We start from the raw sequence: 19,290 nt of genomic DNA, 5'->3' as shown, positions 1-19,290 counted from the left end.
TGAAGACTAGACTGATGTGTTTTATATAAGACGTTCATCTTGTAACCAAGGGATACAATGGAGAGAAAATTCTTAGAAACACAGTACATAATTATTTGAGTGATATAGATTTTCATTTAAGATCGGAAAATGACTTGGTTCACATGAACATTACCTAATGGATTAGAGAAATGTTTTGGTAGATTTCTAAAAACAGAAGAAATTGTTCTTAAGATCGCGATTTGATTACAGGTTTGATAACATGATTGAAACAGGAAAAACAGGGATAAAATTGTAAACTTAAAATAAAGCTATGACAATTGTAACTGCAGCGAGCAAAAACAAAAAAGTTAATTTTCGGGGCTCAGTTTTTTAATTTTCCCTGAAGAGGGGTCCGTTGGGACAATACTTGGGGGAGTTTTCTATATTCCTTTTCTGTAAAGGTATGCCGGATATGGAAAGGAATGAAACAGTAAAGATGTCACTAGTGTACCTAGAACTGGAATATGGTGTACCATATTGGATGTACCATATGTAATAAAAATAATGTTAAAATATTTAGCGTATGCACATTCCCCTCGGTAGGCACTGGGGGCATGACCACACCCTAAGAAGTGTAGCCCTTGTGCGACAATTATTTTCTCTTATTTTATTTTGCACTTCGTAGCGCCCAAACAATCGAGTGTCCAGTACACAACTAGCCCCCGACCTATTTTGACGACAAGACTTTTTCATCCACTTGGCTCAAAGGAAGTGGTAGATTGCATTGAGGTGGTATAACCCTCATGGAGATTGATGTGCAGTGCTGGACACTGGACACTGTGGTTTTACGTTTAGGCACCTCCTCTCTCTGGTAATAGGAGTGACCTGTATCTGTATCCTAAAGCATTTGCCTTGTAGACTAGGCAAGTGGAGACAAAATGATAGAAGCATTGTATAAGGAGCTGACTGAATGCACTTGTATATGACGGTCATTGACGGCCCATTAAATCTTCTGTTGAAATACACCAGGTGATTAGAAGTGGTGCTAAATTATTCCACTACTATGTCCTGCAAAACTACCTTACCAAGCCTAACCTGTCACCATCAAATCTTGCATAGAACTGAAAAGTTGACAGGCAACACTGACTATATCCAAGGAGAAAAAATAAATTGTGTACATTCACCAATTTTGGATATTCACGGTAACAGATACGCAGCTATGCAACCTCAATCGTCATTGGTGTTGTCTCCACAAGAAGTTTCAGCCCTTGTATAGGAATTCCACTATTCGAAATTTTCGGGTTGAAGTTGCCCTTACTGATAAACATCAGGTCGAGTTTCAAGTGAGTTCACGAAATGTACGAACTGATAAAAATTCGAGTCGAGACAACGCAAAGGTTGGAAAGGGTAAAAAATATTGTGGCCATATTCAGTAAAAAAGCGGTAACCATCATAAAAAATACATGAAGCTAACAGTAGATGGTATGAGCGGAATATCAAGGCAGGAACCAAGGCAGACAAGGAAGGCTGTGACCAAGGCAGCAACTAATATGGGTAAGGCCTGAGCAGTAAATATGAGTAAAAAGCTCAGTAAATTTAAACCAAGTTATTGCTGAAGCACAACGGGCATACAGGAAAGGCCATTTACATTTGTATTTTTTCATGTTAGTAAATGCATGACCAGGGGCGGATACAGAATTAACGTTTGGGGTATGAAACAATGATGCTTAGGAAATACCTTTCGTATTAGTTTCCCTTCTACTCCTATGGTCAGTGCAATATTCGATGTACTTAAGAGGGAGCACGTGCCCCGAAAATCATCGCCGGATTTGCCTCTGGATATGGTAAACAGTGAAACTTTTCGATATCCTAAACTAAATTTTGCAGTTGAAAACTGAACAGATCTTATTATGAAAAGCATCATAATCTTTCATCTGATTAAAAGTGATATTGCATTATCGGACTATTGCTACTAGTTATTTTTATTTTCAGTGTAATAACTTTATACAATTTTATTACATATACGAATAGTCGACTAAAATGCGAAAGGAAGCTAAAGACGTTCGTTCTTATAGCAACATGAAATAGTTTGATAGAATTAATTTGAATCATTTGGAAAAATATCTAACATCATTGTTAGAGGAATCATTTCCTGCTCAGAACTGATACAAAACACAAGCACTTGTATAACTAGCAATAAGACGGCATTGGTATAACTAAACACAATTTGGTAAGTGGCCCGAGAAAGGTCCAAAAAAACTCCCTCCCCATCAGAATTTTGAAAATATGTCCTTCTTTGGCAAAAGCCTAAGAACACTGAAAATAGTCGGGGCTATAATAAAATTAAAAACCAAATTTTAATTAATGATTGAGCTGATTTTAATGATTTTAATTGTTGCTCAGTTTGGGTTATTAAAATATTTGTCAGAGAAAGACAGTATGTTACGAGAGAACTGTTGCTGATTCAGATGAAGTGCATTTGCGCATGTTCCGTGGAACATTCTTCTTTCAAATTTCGTTGGCAAAATCACAGGTTGGTCGGGATGGTTTTGCGTTCCAATCAGTGTAATTCGATCATAGACTTCAGCAGTTTGTATTGATACTGTGCCAGCATATCCTGTGGCACATCATGTCTCTTATTTTGTAGCAGAAAAACTAGATTATCTCTAAAAATGATATTCAGAGCATGCGCAAAGAGCCAACTGAGCTGCCGTTAAATTTAAATACCGAACATTGCTGTAACCAGACTGGCTATAGAATTGAGCTATGCCTCTATCAGACGAAAATAAAGGCGGCCAAAATCACTTGAGGCAGCCATACTGAAGGCAGCCGATTACGCTACAGATCATTCAAGCCAATAAGGTAGCCAATTGCTGATTGCTTAAAGACTTTAAATATGAAAAATATTACATTGTCCATCTCCTAATTTGCATCAAAATAGACAGTTTCAGGCCATGGGAACATATTTCAGATGGATTTAACTTAAGAAACAGGGTAAATTACGGGGTACGAAATGGAACAACATAAACTTTAGGCCCCTATGTGCCGGAAATAGTATATTTCTTTTGCTGCTTAGCCTATGTCGAATAAACATTGTATATTACCAATTTTCAGAAAAATCTTACATATTTGGTTAAAGTTTTGGCTGGTTAACATCAGCCATTCCACCAAATTATTTTAGTCTTATAACGACATGGATGGTGGTTATGGAGATGAGTGCTGAAGTAGTGTAAGGAAGGTAGGCAGGACGACATAAAATTGGAAGAACTAAGGGAAATAATGTTGAATATGAAGACAGTGATGTTACTAAGATTAATTAATAAGTACTAAGGAATCATACATCAGCAGCAACAAGATTATTACTAATATTACTAAAAAGCTATGGCAATTAATTCATTGCCGATCTCATAGTTATAAATAAATGTACTTATAAGGGAATATTAACAGATTATAAGAGTTTTTTTAAGTAGTTAAGCATAAATGACTTGGTTTAAATAATACATAATTTTAAAGTTTTTCTTCTGCACGAAAATATAGAACAGAAATGTTTCTATTAAAAAAAATTGACTAAATACAAAAATTTAAAAGATTTTCAGGGAGAAGTAATGCACAATATTAAAGCTTTAGTGACCAGAAATTAACTCATATAAGGAACTCAAAGTTAAAACAACATATGCTAATATGAAGGAAAAAATTGATTAGTAATACAGGGAATAATGAAGTCAACTCAAAGTAAACAGAAATTGCCAAAGTATCGTGTTGATTTGTGCTTTTCCTTCCAGTCCCTCTGAAAGGTCGTCTGTAATCGACCCTTTACTAAAAACTAAAGAGATTACTTCAAATCAAGCCAATTAAAGCCATTTTTAAAGTTTTATTTATCAATTGATTTTCCACACATATGAATGGGATTCATTTAAAACGAAGAAAAGTGAGAAAAAAAGTTCTTTTTCACTATTACTTTTAAAGTTAAGGTATTTTTAGAAGTGTGGGTTACCTATATCATGAAAAACATTTTTTTGTTAAAAACCTTATTTTTGTACAATATAATAAAATAAAACGAACATTTTCCAAAAACGGGGTCTTAAGGAGGTCAGCGTCAAAACCCGGATTTAGATCGACAAAACCTTATTGTTTGACGTACATCACTCTTTACTAAAGCATAAATGGTATTTTAGCGTTCAAAACAGTTAGAAGGGGGTGTTTACCTATCACATATTCGTGGTAATATAATTCGTTCTAATATTTATTTCTTTATGTGATTTAAATTCCGGTATTTTTGAATTTTAATTTAATTCCACACTTTTCCTTGAACACTTTTTTTTTTAATTTGACTCCGTCTTTGATAAAGGATAATTATATGGAAACTTTATAATGACATTTACATTTTAACTTGCTTTTCCTTAAAAGGCAAACTGTTCTATTCAATGTTGTTTTGCTGAAAAAACAATTTTTTTGCAACTGCTTAGTTGAAATTTTGCGTGTATCCGCTTTTACTTTTCCATTTTGTATATTTTTAGAGTTGAGAAATTTTAATACAGGCTTTTGAACTTTAGTTAACTTTAATGCTTCATATTTTTAAAGCAGATAATTATAGACCTACTTTTTTGGCATTTAAATCTATAAAATAGGGAATTATTTATTTATTTAACCCTTCTAATTTCAAAAGATAATTTTGAGTGAGGATAAACAAGTTCCAGGCTTTTAGCATTATACGGTGAAAATATCAGAAGAATCAGATATATATTCAGACCATATTTGAGGACTTTTTTCCGAGAGAAGAGGACGCAAACCAAGACTTCTACTCACTAGGATTTTTAATCTACATTCAGGTTATTCGTATTTATTAAACTAGGTTCCGTCTAATTTCTAATGTTTTGATCAGCATAATGTTGTTTTCTTATGTTTTCTATAATCGTTAAAGTAAATGATTGAACAACAGTTAAAATCATTAAAATTAGTATAATCATTAATTAAAATTTGGTTTTTAATTTAATTATAGCCCCTACTATTTTCAGTATTTTTAGGCTTTTGCCAAAGAAGGATATATTTTCAAAATTCTGATGGGGAGGGAGGTTTTTGGACCTTTCTCGGGCTACTTACCAAATTGTGTTTATTTATACCAATGCTGTGTTATTGCCAGTTATACCAGTGCTTGTGTTTTATTCAGTTCTGAGCAGGAAATGATTCCTCTAGCAATGATGTTAGAATGTTTTTCCAAATGATCCAAATTAATTATATCAAACTATTTCATGTTGCTATAAGAACGAACATCTTTAGCTCCATTTACTAACATGAAAAATGAAAAAATGTAAATGGCCTTTCCTGTATACCCGTTTTGCATCAGCGATAACTTGGTTTAGATTTACTGAGCTTTTTACTCATATTTACTGCTTAGGCCTTACCCATATTAATTGGTGCCTTGGTCACACAGTTGATATTCCGCTCATACCATCTAGCGTTAGCTTCATGTATTTTTTACGATGGTTACCACTCTGTTGCTGAATATGGCCACAATATTTTTTACCCTTTCCAGCCTTTGCTATATGCGTTGTCTCGACTTGAATTTTTATCAGTTCGTACATTTCGTGAACTCACTTGAAACTCGACCTGATGTTTATCAGTAAGCGCAACTTCAACCCGAAAATTTCGAATAGTGAAATTCCTATACAAGTGCTGAAACTTCTTGTGGAGACAAAACCAATGACGATTGAGGTTGCATAGCTGCGTATCTGTTATTGTTAATATCCAAAATTGGTGAATGTGCACAATATATTTTTTCTCCTTGGATTTAGTCAGTGTTGCCTGACAATTTTTCAGTTCTATGCAAGATTTGATGGTGACAGGTTAGGCTTGGTTAGGTTAGTTTAACAGGACATAGTAGTGGCATAATTTAGCACCACTTCTATTCACCTGGTGTATTTCAACAGAAGATTTTATGGGCTGTCAATGATCGTCATATGTAAGTGTCAATCACCTCCTTATAACAATGCTTCTATCATTTTGTCTCCACTTGCCAAGTCTACGAGGCAAATACTTTAGGATACAGATACAGGTTTCTCCTATTACCAGAGAGAGGAGGTGCCTAAATGTAATGTTTTAAGTAAGGCAATTCGTTCAATCCTTCCACATAGTATTTGTTATTGAAAAAGGTATGCATATTTGAAGTTTATTTTCCAAAAAGATGAAGGGCATTCAGGTGAGCTGTTCAGAGAATTTTGGAGGAGTGTTGGACAAATTCAAAACATTTTATGTGCATACGGATTGTCAAAAGGGTGTAACACAGTAATTACTGAGCATATTAATTTGGAAAATTAAGGGAATGATAGGGAAGATGATCAAAAAGGCAATATTTGCATTCTACCAATATTACTGCAACTACAGCCACTACCACCTACTACTACCAGACTATGTCATTTAGAGTATTGAGGGGAAATTTGAGAAAAAAAAATCAAAAAGACATTATGTGCATGCACATTGTCAAAATAGTGTATCTCAAGAACTGATTTGTGTATCAAGTTGGAACACTAAGAAAATACTTAAAGGGAAAGATCAACTCACCAAAAAGGAATATGTGCATATTACTGCTAATTCTACTGCTACTGCTACATTTACTACTGCTACTACTACTACTAATGCTGCTGTTACTTCTATTGCAATTCCTCTTAGGGCTAGGAGCATTGAGATGAAAACTGCAAAAAGTATATGAACGTAGAGGTTATCAAAAGGATATAAAAGCATTGTCTTAGCAATGGCTAATTGCAATAAGTTAAAACTTCCAAGAATAAGTTAAAATAACTTATTCATAAGTTAAAACTTCCAACTATTACAGCAATATCAAACAGTTTGTGGTAACAAACTGTAAATAGGGAGTGACCCAGCTAAATAGTAACCAGAACTCTAGAAAATGAAATTTTTATACCAATAGATACATCAAAAGAATTGGCTTATGTTGTTGATTTCAAATATATAAGTTTCATTTAGGTTCAGAATCAGAGGATTGCAGCCGTCCTACATCATACTGTTTGAGCCTTCCCCGGGCGGTTGTTTGTATGCATAGTTCTTGTAATCATACTGTTAAAAAAGCAAGTCAATTCAAGTCATTACAAATATCCAGAATAGTGTGGAATAAAACCCACCAGGTCCCAATAGGTTTCTTCTTGGGCCGAAGAAGAAGAAAGAGAAATTAAGAAGAGGAACCTACATGTTGTTGAAGTTCGAATCCTGCAATGATTAATAAGGTACATAGAATAAAAGCCCTACACGGGACCCAGCTAATCTCCCCCCCCGCGACTTGCGTACACAGACATGTTATAACTCTTTCAAATCAGCATAAATAGCTTTTTGGACGTATTCAGGCCTAAATTCTTGCTTTATTGAACACAATTGCTGATATCAGTACTTTGATGCGGTACGATCTATTTTGCAACTGAATAACGCCCTAGCACTTTAAAGTTTATTTGATAGTATCCTCTTTCGATTCTCTTCAACCACTGGCTGTACACGATTATTCCTGGGAGGCAAAAAATCAAAACAAAAAAACCCGCATTCATGACCATTTATCTCAGGAAAACACTAGATTCCATACTTTTATATATAGGGGCTTGTAGCGTCATATTTAGGGCCCTCAGATGTGATAAATTGGATGGTATACTTTTTATCAAAATTGGCTTCCCTTTCAGAGGTATTAATTCCCCTCTTCCTTAAATTACCTCTTGCTAATAAGTTTTAATGGTAACCTTAAGCCCAATGAACTTCGAATATTTTGAATAAGAATTAAAATTAAACACTGTCTATGTATATAAGATAAGATTTAATCATCATAAAATACACATAACGAATAAAATACATGCATACATAACTAATAAATAAAACACAGATACACTTTACTATTCCCCCAAAGTCTGAATGTACTTAAATATCCCTTCAATATTCCCTGGCATTTTTATATTCGTACCCTTAGCCTGGGTAGTGGTAGTATTAGCCATAATAGTAGTATTAGAAGTAGTAGTATTAGTAGTAGTAGTAGTATGCACTCATTACCTTTTGGTCTGTTGAAAATCCTCGTCATTGTGTCCTGGAAGTTTCAAATTGATACACTAATCCTTTTCTAAGATATTTCTGATGCACCCTTCTGGCAACCTATATGTACGTAGTGTGTTTTGATTTAGTTCAACTCCCCCCAACATTTCTTGAGCTTTCCAATTAATACCCTTGGTCTTGGGTCAAAGATTCCCCATTTCACAACGATGAATACTATGTGTAAACAATGGGCAAATTTCATAAATTACAATCCCTAAGCCAAGAGCTGTGAGGGGGGGGGATTTGATACCCCGTCCAGCACAGCCATTGTACCCTTAAATATGCTTAACTCAAATATTGGACCTCAACTATGCTTAACCAAATGGCTATCCAAAAGTTTGGTTGGATGTCTTTGAGAGAGAAAGAGTCTCGGGAGGGAAGGCTGATCGCCCTCCAGTCACTTTTGACTCGTATAAGGCCACTACGAATCATTAATTAAATAAACCCATTACAAAGAGCCCATTACAAGAGCCTACATGCCCATTACAAGCCCATTACAAGAGCCTACAAGGCCATTACAAGAGCCTACATGCACATTACAAGAGCCTACAAGCCCATTACAAGAGCCTACAAAGAGCCCATTTAGCACTTTAATTAGGCTGCGTTATTGGGCTACTTATAAAAAAATAATGTAGCAAGGAGCTGTAAGTAAGGACTGGCTCGCATTTAGAGTAATCCCAACTTACTGGTAGCAATATATATATATTAAAAAAGTTGGATTTTTATAGTAACTCCAATTATTTAAAATTTGTTAAGTATAAAGCAACCAAACAAAAGTTACGAGCCTGAGAAAATCGTATCCATTTACGAAAAAAGGGAGAAACACTTTCGCTACTATGTTCTTTTATTCGCAAATTGAACTCAATTTAAATTTTTTCTGGCTAATCTTCCCCCATCAACTTTTAAGTAAATTTGATCCCTTTAGTCACTTGTTACTACAGAAAAGAAATTGAGTGCCAGAAAAATTGTACTAATCCTCAAGTTTTTACACTACCAATCTAGGACGCTACCGAGTAATTTACAAATTTTTGTTTATATAATTTATCAACACGCAGTGGAGGGAAGGCGTATAGGGCGCTTCACCACCATCATGTCTTGGAAAGGCACTTGAATTTTGAGCATTTTAGAGTATGCTCAGAATGTGATGAGTAATTCAGCTATGTAGTGGAGTTACCTTTTTAGGCTTTTCGGTTTGTCTTTTAAAGCTTTTCAGTAAATTTGTCCATAACAGGGTTTTTAGAGCAAACTAAGAATGGTCTGAAGATGTATGTTTAATGGCTCCACAAACTTCACATGCAGGGACAATAGCTGATAAAAATGATTTTTATTTAAAGTGAAAATATATAAGGACACCGAAATTTAAGTCATGGTGCGATTATAACATTTTTCTGTTGTATATAGACAACATAGACCTTAGAACATATAGAACATAGACCTTATAGAACATAGACAACATAGACAACATGTCCATAGACCTTCAGGGCACCCTTCTCTACAATGTGAGAACAGACACCATCACACTTCCATGATCATTAAAAAATACCAACGCATTCTTGTACCATGACAGCCCATCGTCTTCAAAATTTTCCATTTTTATGGGCATTAGGAGAAAAACTGTTTTTGCTTTTTAGTACATTTGGAGATGAGACCACGCCTTCCTGTTCTTCAAAAGATTCACTAGCCACACCACTAGCTTAGACAGATAATCAGCGTCAACGCAGTTATCAGAGTCAATGAAGTACCTTGGATTTTATGTTATGCTCCGATGCAGGAATGAGGTTTGGCCCGCAAGATTTGGCATTTCTTCGCAAGATTAAGCGGATTAGCGGACAATGTTAAAAAAATACCACTCACCTAAAATTGCAACTACTTCGTCATCTTGGATCACCTCAAATGACCCAGTCACAATGAAACAAAGAGCATCAATGGATTCTCCTGTATGATACAGCAGATCTCCCGGGGCACTGTGTGACATAGTAAAATGCATAGCTAAGGCTCGCAGACATCCATCACTGGCTAAACGGAAGGCAGGATGCTCATTAAACACTTTACGATTCAAGTGAACGCAAATATCTGCTTTCATGTCTTTTGGACAATAATTTAGAACCTGAAAATAAAAAAAATGTATAAAAACAATTTGGGGTCGGCTCTTCGATTCTGTGGCGGCTCTATTAATGGTGGGACTCTAAGGCCCAGTTCTTAGAAGTGCGTTGTCGGGATGAAAACCCCAAAACACAGATTTCCGGATTATGATAACATTGTGTTAAAATAATTGAGCTATTAAATTTTCTGGTAACATCCTCACGAGGAGGGTAAAAATACCTCCTCCTGGCAACACTGGGTCTTTAAAAAAAAAAAAAAAAACTTAAAAGTGAAAAACAGAACCTCGTCGAATCTAACTTTATTTGGACTTCAGAAGAATTAGGGCTGTATCACCTCAACTCGGCATTGAAGGCGGTGGACATTACAATTGCTGTTTTTTATGCGGACAAGTGGAAAACCTATCGCGATACCTTGCGACAGCTTGGATCGAGTTCCAGGGCCCGTCTTGCCAACCAGATTGTCAATTGCATTGCCAACCGCATTGTCAATCAATCCATTGTCCTCTAATAGGTAGAAAGTGGTCATAAGAAAAGGTTCAAGGGAAGTAAGAACTTTAATGGATGGAATAAAGAGTGAAGTATTGATCAGGGTAAGGTGGATGAGGAGCTCATGCTTTTGTGTTAGCGTCAGGTGGCTTGATGCTGTGATGAGTTGTCAGTGGCAATATGTAGCGGCAGAGAGATGGGCAGAACATTTTGAGAATGTGCTAAACCGAGATAAAGTTACAGAAAAAGATGAAAATGAAAAAGTTTGTGGTACCTTGGATGTGAAGGAAGATTTGTTTTGTGCGTAGGAATTAGCGATAGTACTAAAAGGATTCAAAAATAATAAGGCTCCAGGTGCTGATAGTGTGATATATGAGTTTCTTAAATATGGCGACTCTGAGGTTAGAAATAAGCTACTGAAGATTATGAATATGACTTTAGAAAAAGGGGAAGTACCAAAAGATTTTAGGAAAACCTTAATTAAACCACTGCATAAGAAAGGTGACAAAAGTGAGTGTCCTAACTATCGAGGCATTAGTCTGGTTTCTGTAGATAGCAAATTACTTAGTAATATGATACTTTTTAGACTGAGAGATAGTGTAGACGAAGTTTTAAGAGGAAAACAGTACGGTTTTAGAAATGGTAGAGGATGAGGGTCGACCAAGTTTTCATTCTTAGGCTAGTAATTGAGAAGTCCCTTCGTTGTCAAACACCTTTGGTCCTCAGTTTCATAGATTATGTGCAAGCGTTCGATTCTGTTGATAGAAGAGCTCTAGCAAAGATCTTATCCTTATTTGGTATACCAGACAAATACATTAAAGTGATTTGCGCTATGTACTAGAATAATACTGCTGCGGTTAAAATAAGAAATGAAATTAGCACCTGGTTTTGTATTAAATCAGGGATTAAGCAGGGTTGTGTTCTATCCCCCTTTATATGTATCATTTTGATGGACTTTGTCTTAAGGAGCACAGAAAAGGCAATTGAAGACTACGGAATGGAATGGAGAGGAAAAACTCTCATGGACTTAGATTATGCTGATCATTTAATTATATTAGATGAAAGTGTGATAAAAATGAACGATTTTTTAGAGGTTTTGAAGGTTCAGGCTGCTAGAATAGGTTTGAAATAAGTGAAGATGAAAAAGTGACATTAGGTAACAAAAAAATTGATCAGATGGGCAGATTCACTTACCTTGGTAGCATTATTAGTAAAGACGGTGGGAGCATTAAAGATGTTAAAAGTAGAATGGCCAAGGCTCAGGGTATTTTTTCAGAGTTAAAAAAAGTTTGGAAGAATGGGAAGATAGGTATGCAAACCAAAATTATAACATTGGAAGCTACAGTGATGACAGTAATCAAATAAGGCTCTGAATCATGGATGCTCCGAAAAGCGGATGAAAATTTACTAGATATTTTTCCAGAGAAATTTCTTAAGGATTTTTCTGGGTACCCAGCTGACTGACTGTATTTCAAACAGTAGGCTGTATGAAAAATGGGGTTCAATCCCGCTTTCTACGGCTATAATGAAAGAAAGGTTGAGGTGGCTAGGCCACGTTCTGCGCATGAAAGATGACAGATAGCTGAAGATTGTCCTTTTTGGCCAACCGTCTGGGGCTAAACGGAAAGCAGGTCCTCATTGTCTGGGGTGGGAGGATTTTATAAATACAAATCTAAAGGAAATGGGAACTTCCTAGGAGGATGTAAAGAGGGAGGCCTTGAATAGAATGGGTTGGAAGAGAAGCATGCGTAGTAGTGTTGGCCTCAGGCGGCTAGGTCCTACGGTGAGTTATTATAAGTAGTAGTAGTAAATGTTAGAGGTACGGGTGAGGAGTTTAGAATCGGAAAATGTTTATTTTCAAGCCAATATTCTTTGTGGAAGTCCCTTGGTCAATGTTAAGGGGCGTTTCCAACTTCAAATTCTGAAATTAAAGAATCTAAGATATGCAAAAAGAGCGTAGGTTCAAGATATTTGGAGTAGTTTTCTAAATTACGGTTCAATTGTGGTTCATATATAGTATATTTAGATGAGTTAGAACCTTTTTAGTTACGGAGGTAACATGTAAAATTCCATTTTTTCGAAACAACTTTTATGGTAGGATTGGAACTTTGTTGGATCAATGTGGAGGAATTCCCACCGATATGTGTGTCCATTTATTGTTTTAGGTGAACGCAAATGTCTGCTTTCTTGTTCTCGGACCACAAAAATAATACCCAAAAGCTACTGGTGCTCTGAATTTGAACTGGCTTTTTGGAAGTCTGAGACTACCACTACTACTATAAAGCTCACTGCAGCACCAAACCCTTTCGAGGCCAACGCAACTATGCATACCCTTTCTCCATGACAATTTATTCAAAGCATTCCTCTTTACACCGTCCTAAGAAGTTCGAATTCTGTTAAATCTTTCTTTACGACATCCCGCCACCCCTTTTTGAGACGAACTGCTTCTCGTTTTGCCTAGATGCTTGGACAACAAGAACAATCTTTGGCAATCTATCATTCTAGAAAGTGTCCTAGACATCTCAACTTTTCTCTCATTATAGTCCTGGAAAGCGGGATTGAGCCGCATTTTTTGTAAAGTCTATTGTTTGAAATGCGGTCGTCCATACGGATAACCATCACATCCCTTAGACAATTTCTCTAGGAAACACCAAACAAATCCTCCCCCGTCTTTCGGAGCACCCCTACTTCTGAACCATACTTGACCCCCATCATCACTGTTGCTACTAATATCTTAATCTTGTTTCCGAGACAGATTCATAGTCTAGGCTTAGGGCATATATTTTAATATAATGCTTGATTACGTTCACGTTAAGTTCCACTATCTGGATAAATTTGTGTTAGTCCTTCCCCTTTTTTTCATAGTCCCTACTTTGAAAAGATTTCCATTATTAATTGATGCACTCAGAAATAAATTTTTTATAGGTGAAATTGTTAAAATTAATTTTTGTAACATGCAAAACAAACTTTAATTTCATCTCTTGAAGAATTAATTAAAATTTTGCGATTACTAGTTGAGGAAATGGATGAGTCATCTAAGCTAACCTCAAAGTGGCATAAACCTAATTCAAGCTCAAGTGACCAGAAAAAATGATTTTATATTGGTTTATTGTTGCCACCAATTTTTGTAAGATATAGAGGACGCGTTTTGTTATCGACAGGTTACAATGATTCTCCCTATAAATTATCGGAAGCTATTTCACTCGATGACAGAACAGTGGGTAACGATGCATCTTGAAAATCTGGGGAAAATGAAAAATCAGCTTTTCATTGGTGAAATTGGTAAAATTAATATTTGTAACATACAAAACAAACTTCATTTCTTGAAGAATTGATTAAAATTTTGCAATTACTAAATTAGGGAATCGATGAGTCATCTAAGCTAACCTCAAAGTGGCATAAATCTAATTCAAGCTCAAGTGATCTGAAAAACGATTTTATATCGGTTTATTATTGCCACTATTTTTTATAAAATATGTGGGACACATTTTGTTATAGACAGGTTTCAAGGAATCTCCCTATAAATTGTCAGAAGTGTGTCAAGCTATATTACTCGGTGACAGAACAGGGGACAACGCAGCATCTGGAACCTCTAGGAACTCTGGAAGTAGGGCGGCTATGTGCTAGAATGAATTGATTGGTCGTGTGGATTCGAAGTAGATAAGACCACATATAGAAACTTTTGGAACTGACATTCAGGTTTTCCTAGGGTAAGACCTTCTTCGCAAAGCAGTGACAATATTTCCATTGTGAATTATGTAAAAATATAAGAATTTATTTACTAGTGGTTTTTAGAGGGGACCTAATAAAAAACCATTGGGTGATTTATACATTGATTGAAATTTTAAGTGTCTTCTCGGTAATCCGAAGATACATATACCCCCTCCTTAAAAAAATTTAACTGTATGTTAGGCTTCTCTGAATAATCAACTGAACTTTAGATATAGCTAATTTTTTAGGTCCAATTTGCTATTCAAAAACTTAAGTTCTTTACCACACCAGTACTTTTATTTTGCATTGGTTGTGAATTTTGTATAAAATTAAATAAAAAAAACTATTTTTTTTGTAACTGAAAGTAAGGAGCGACATTAAAACTTAAAACGAACAGAAATTAATCCGTATATGAAATGGGTTGTCCCCTCCGCAATCCCTCGCTCTTTACGCTAAAGTTTTTAATTGTTTTAAAAAGTAGAATTGTGGCAAAGAGTCAAACTTTAGTGTAAAGAGCGAGGGATTGCGGAGGGGACAGCCCATTTCATATACAGAGTATTTTCTGTTCGTTTTTATTTTTAATGTCGCTCCTTACTTTCAGTTAAAAAAACTAACTTTTTTTATTTAATTTCAAAACGTTTATGAATTAATGTATGTTTGATTTTGGCTCTCCACACATAAATTATTAAAATGAAATTTGCATATTAATTCTTTTTTTTTTGGCTAAATGGTTTTCTCTTAGTTTTGATCAGATGATTTTGAGAAATAAGGAGTGGGGAAGGAGGCTTAGTTGCCCTCTAATTTTTCGGTTACTTAAAAAGGCAACTAGAACTTTTAATTTTTAACGAACGTTTTTATTAGAAAAAAATATACGTAACTTAAGAATTAACTTACGTAACAAACTTTTATATTCTTGTGTTTCTATTATGTATACGAGTGGGTTTGTACCCTCGCTAATACCTCGCTCTTTACACTAAATCATAAGTTTTGTCCCAATTCTTTAAGAATGACCCCTGAATCAGAAAGGCCGTAGAATAAATAATTGCAATTACTAAAAATACTTTAGCATAAAGAGCGAGGCATTTTCTCCCTCCTAAATACATCGCTCTTTATACTAAAGTAATTTTAGTACCCCTCATATGCGTAATAATCTCTGTTCGTTTTAAGTTTCAGTGCTACTCCTTACTTTCAATTGAAAAAACGTTTTCATGTTTATTTTTTCATTGTTTTTTTATTGTAATGCTAGAAAATCCTGCGCCCACCTTCCTTTCCTCCAAGGAAATCCTTTCCTCCAAGGAAAGATCCTGCCACATGGCCCCCTCCCCTCAACCCCACCCCTCAAACCAAAAAATCCCCCTGAAAACGTCTGTACACTTCTCAATAACTATTACTGTATGTAAACACTGGTCAAAGTTTGTAACTTGCAGCCCCTCCTTTGGGGATTGTGGGGGTAAAGTCATTCCCAAAGACATAGTTATTATAGTTTTCGACTATGCGGAAAAAATGGCTATCTCAAAATTTTGATCCGTCGACTTTGGGAAAAAATGAGCGTTGGAGGGGGCCTAGGTGCCCTCTAATTTTTTTGGTCACTTAAAAAAGGCACTAGAACTTTTCATTTCCGTGAGAATAAGCCCTCTTGCAACATTCTAGGACCTTTCGGTCGATACGATTGGTCGAAAAAAAAAACAAAAAAAAACAAATAAACACGCACCCGTGATTTGTCTTCTGGCAAAAAAATTACGAAATTCCACATTTTTATAGATAGGGACTTGAAATTTTTTCTATAGGGTTCTCTGATACGCCGAATGCGATGGTGTGATTTTCGTTAAGAATTTATGAATTTTAGGGGGTGTTTTGCCCTATTTTCCAAAATGAGGCAAATTTTCTCAGGCCCGTAACTTTTGACGACAAAGACTAAATTTGATGAAACTTATATATTTCAAATCAGCATGAAAATTCGATTCTTTTGATGTATCTTTTAGGATCAAAATTCCGTTTCTTAGTTTCGTTTACTATTGAGCAGGGTCGCTCCTTACTTATCAGGCTTTTTCCGTAGCTATATTTTTGGCTATGGGCTACACTTCCCAATGGTGATATTCTTTTATATTTTCATCAAAAATATAAGAAATATTTTATCAATATGTTGATATTATTATTTTTTTTGTTGATATTCACTTTCATCTCTTGTTATTAAAATGGCTTTCTTTTTTTTTAGAATTTGCCAAGAAGAAAAAATAGCTTTTCAAATAGTTATCTGTCAATTCTTCTTCATATTTAGGCGATTAAAAAGTTGTATAAATAATGGACTGTCAAAACCAATATCCTCAAAAGGGTAAATAAACGATCTTTAAAGTAATATCCGCGAAGGGAAATTCAAAACCAGAGTTCCAAGACTAAGCTATTTATTTCAGATTTCCAGCAATTCAATACACAACAGACAAGGAAAATAGACTCGATCTCGATATAATGTTCAAGCGTCATAAGAAAAGTGTTCGAGGAAAGAAACTGTGAATATACTACGAATATTATAAAAATACACTCGAACCCGATCTAATGTTCGAGCATCATTATTAATATCCATGAAGGAAAATTGAAAACCAGAGTTCCAAAAACTAAGCAATTTATTTCAGCTTTCCAGCAATTCAATAGAAAACAGACAAGGAAAATAGACTCGATCTCGGTATAATGTTCAGGCGTCATAAGAAAAGAGCTTTGGGAAAGAAGCTATGAATGTACTACGAAAATTAGAAAAATACACTCAAACCCGACCTAATGTTCGTGCATCATGATTAATATCCACGAAGGAAAAGTCAAAACAAGGGTTCCAAAGCTAACCTTTTTGTTTCCTCTTTCCCAATAATTTAATACAAAATGAACAGGGAAAATTAACTTGATTTTGATATATTTTTCAAGCATCGTATGAATAGTATTTCGGCTTTTAAATTAATTTTACTTTTTTAGAATAGCTGGATACCATAATGGCAAGCTCAGACATAATGGGAAAACAATTACCTAGTATGTAAAATAATTGCACTGTCTGGACGAAAATTTTAGTTTAGCACTTTTGATGGCATATTTAGACATTCTTTATCTATTTACTTATTTATAACCTACAAGTAGAAAAAAAGAGAAAATAGTAAAATGCATAGTTGAGTGGCAAAAAGGGAAAAAAAGAGACGAACTACAAACAAAAGACACACGATATGAGCAAACTAACAGCAACAAAAAATAAACTATATCATTACCAAAGCAGAAAAACTGATGCACAGGCGCATTAGAAGTAAGTATACAGGCTACCTTTTCTAACACAGCACTCACCAGGCCCGGAAGTCTCAAAGACCCAGTTGGATCAGGTTTAGGAAGTTGAGGTGGAAAATAATCAACAGCTGATCAAAAGTAATTCCTGGCGACTCGCCGAGCTTTGACTTGGGTCTTTTGATCACTTTCCAAATGAAATCAAATTCAGTGTTGGCCTTATTTAATAACTTGACCTGTTGTTGTTTAAAACCTTGGACAAATGGTGCTTCGTTTTTAGCTGAATCAGATTTATCATCTGTCAGATCTCATACCAAGATTTGAAAATAAACTTGCAATTGACACAGGAATCAAACAGGTAAGGATTACTGGAATAGCCACATTTTTTAGGTCCTATGTGGGCTTGGCGAACGGGAGAACTATTAAACTTGGCCACACATAAAGCAAGCAATATTTTTGCTTAGTACATCAGGAATTATTTCTCTGCCAAAAAGAAGGACGATTTGTGGGAGAGTAGCAGGAAAGACACTTTAGTCTTTCTCGGACTAGAATCATATATAACATGGAAGTAAATTTATCGACGCTAGCCTAAAGTTTTCCTTTTGTCAATTATTATTGTTACGTTGACAGGAGGCATATGACGTGATAGGTCTGACAGGGACTACATTGCTGATTGGCATATGGTCTAAAACGTGGAGATAACTCTATATTTGGAATATGGCTTAGCAATAGTTGAATATGTAAAAACTCCAAAGAGGAAGTACTTCCAGACAACTGTGGCAGTACGAGATATTCTCTAATGCCACGAACTGATGGCCCATACTGCCTATAATACTTGCACAGTTGCTATTGTTCTTAAAAACTTGCCTAGTCAGTAGTGTTTTGTGTGCTAATTATTGTTATTTCCTTGACTGGAGTCATATGAAGTAATAGGGTTGACTGGGTATATTGCTGATTGGTAGATGATCTGAAGTTTGGAAATAACTGTATATTCGGATTATGTCTTAAAATTATTGGAACACATAAAAAACGCCAAAGAGGAAGTACTTCCAGAGAATAGTTGTGTGTGAAGTATGAGACATTAAGTATGAAGCCTAAGTATGAAGTATGAGACTGGAGGCATATGACGTGATAGGCCTGACGGCAAATATACTGCTGATTGGCATATGGTCCGAGATATGGAAATTAAACTGTATATGTAGAGTCAGGGTTAACAACAGTGGAACATGTAAAAAATGCCAAACAGGAAGTGCTTCCAAAGGAATAGGTGTGTGTGTGAAACATGAGACATTTTCCAATGCGACGAATCCAATGTGACTTTACTGGTTACAATGCTTAAACGCTATTGCTATCAAAAAGGTTGCAATTTACGTCACCAGGAGGAATTACTACTAATTTGAGAACTTCACAATCTGAAACGATAGACTTCATTAAACAGTAAGCTCTATCAAATAGGCTTTCTGAGGTAGTGTTACGATGGTCTATAATTAAATATACGCAGCTAACCACAAACCTTAACTGCTGCAAAACAATTACGCTCATGAGAAAGTCCGAACATGAGGACTCCTAGCAAGAATAGTAGTATAACCGCTCGATTACCAGCTCTGGCGTGTCTAGCAGCACGAAAAGTCACTACATAGAGCTATCAATGTTCAACAAATTTAAACTTTCATCAGTGAATAAGTGCTCGAAAAAG

At 35.4% G+C, this 19,290-nt stretch overlaps 1 protein-coding gene across 1 annotated transcript in view; it reads right to left on the bottom strand.

Moving 5' to 3' along the window:
* Nucleotides 1–19,290, bottom strand: part of LOC136028698 (potassium voltage-gated channel protein eag-like) — a 322,053-nt gene that overhangs the window by 58,284 nt on the left and 244,479 nt on the right. The window contains 1 exon segment of the mRNA XM_065706529.1: nucleotides 9,895–10,147. Within this exon segment, the coding sequence (XP_065562601.1) occupies nucleotides 9,895–10,147 (253 nt within the window).

This window comes from Artemia franciscana, chromosome 7 (genome assembly GCF_032884065.1).
Source record: "Artemia franciscana chromosome 7, ASM3288406v1, whole genome shotgun sequence".
Classification (NCBI taxonomy): Eukaryota; Metazoa; Arthropoda; class Branchiopoda; order Anostraca; family Artemiidae; genus Artemia; species Artemia franciscana.
The sequence above is the reverse complement of the archived record's forward strand: the minus strand, read 5'-3'. Positions and strand labels throughout refer to the sequence as shown.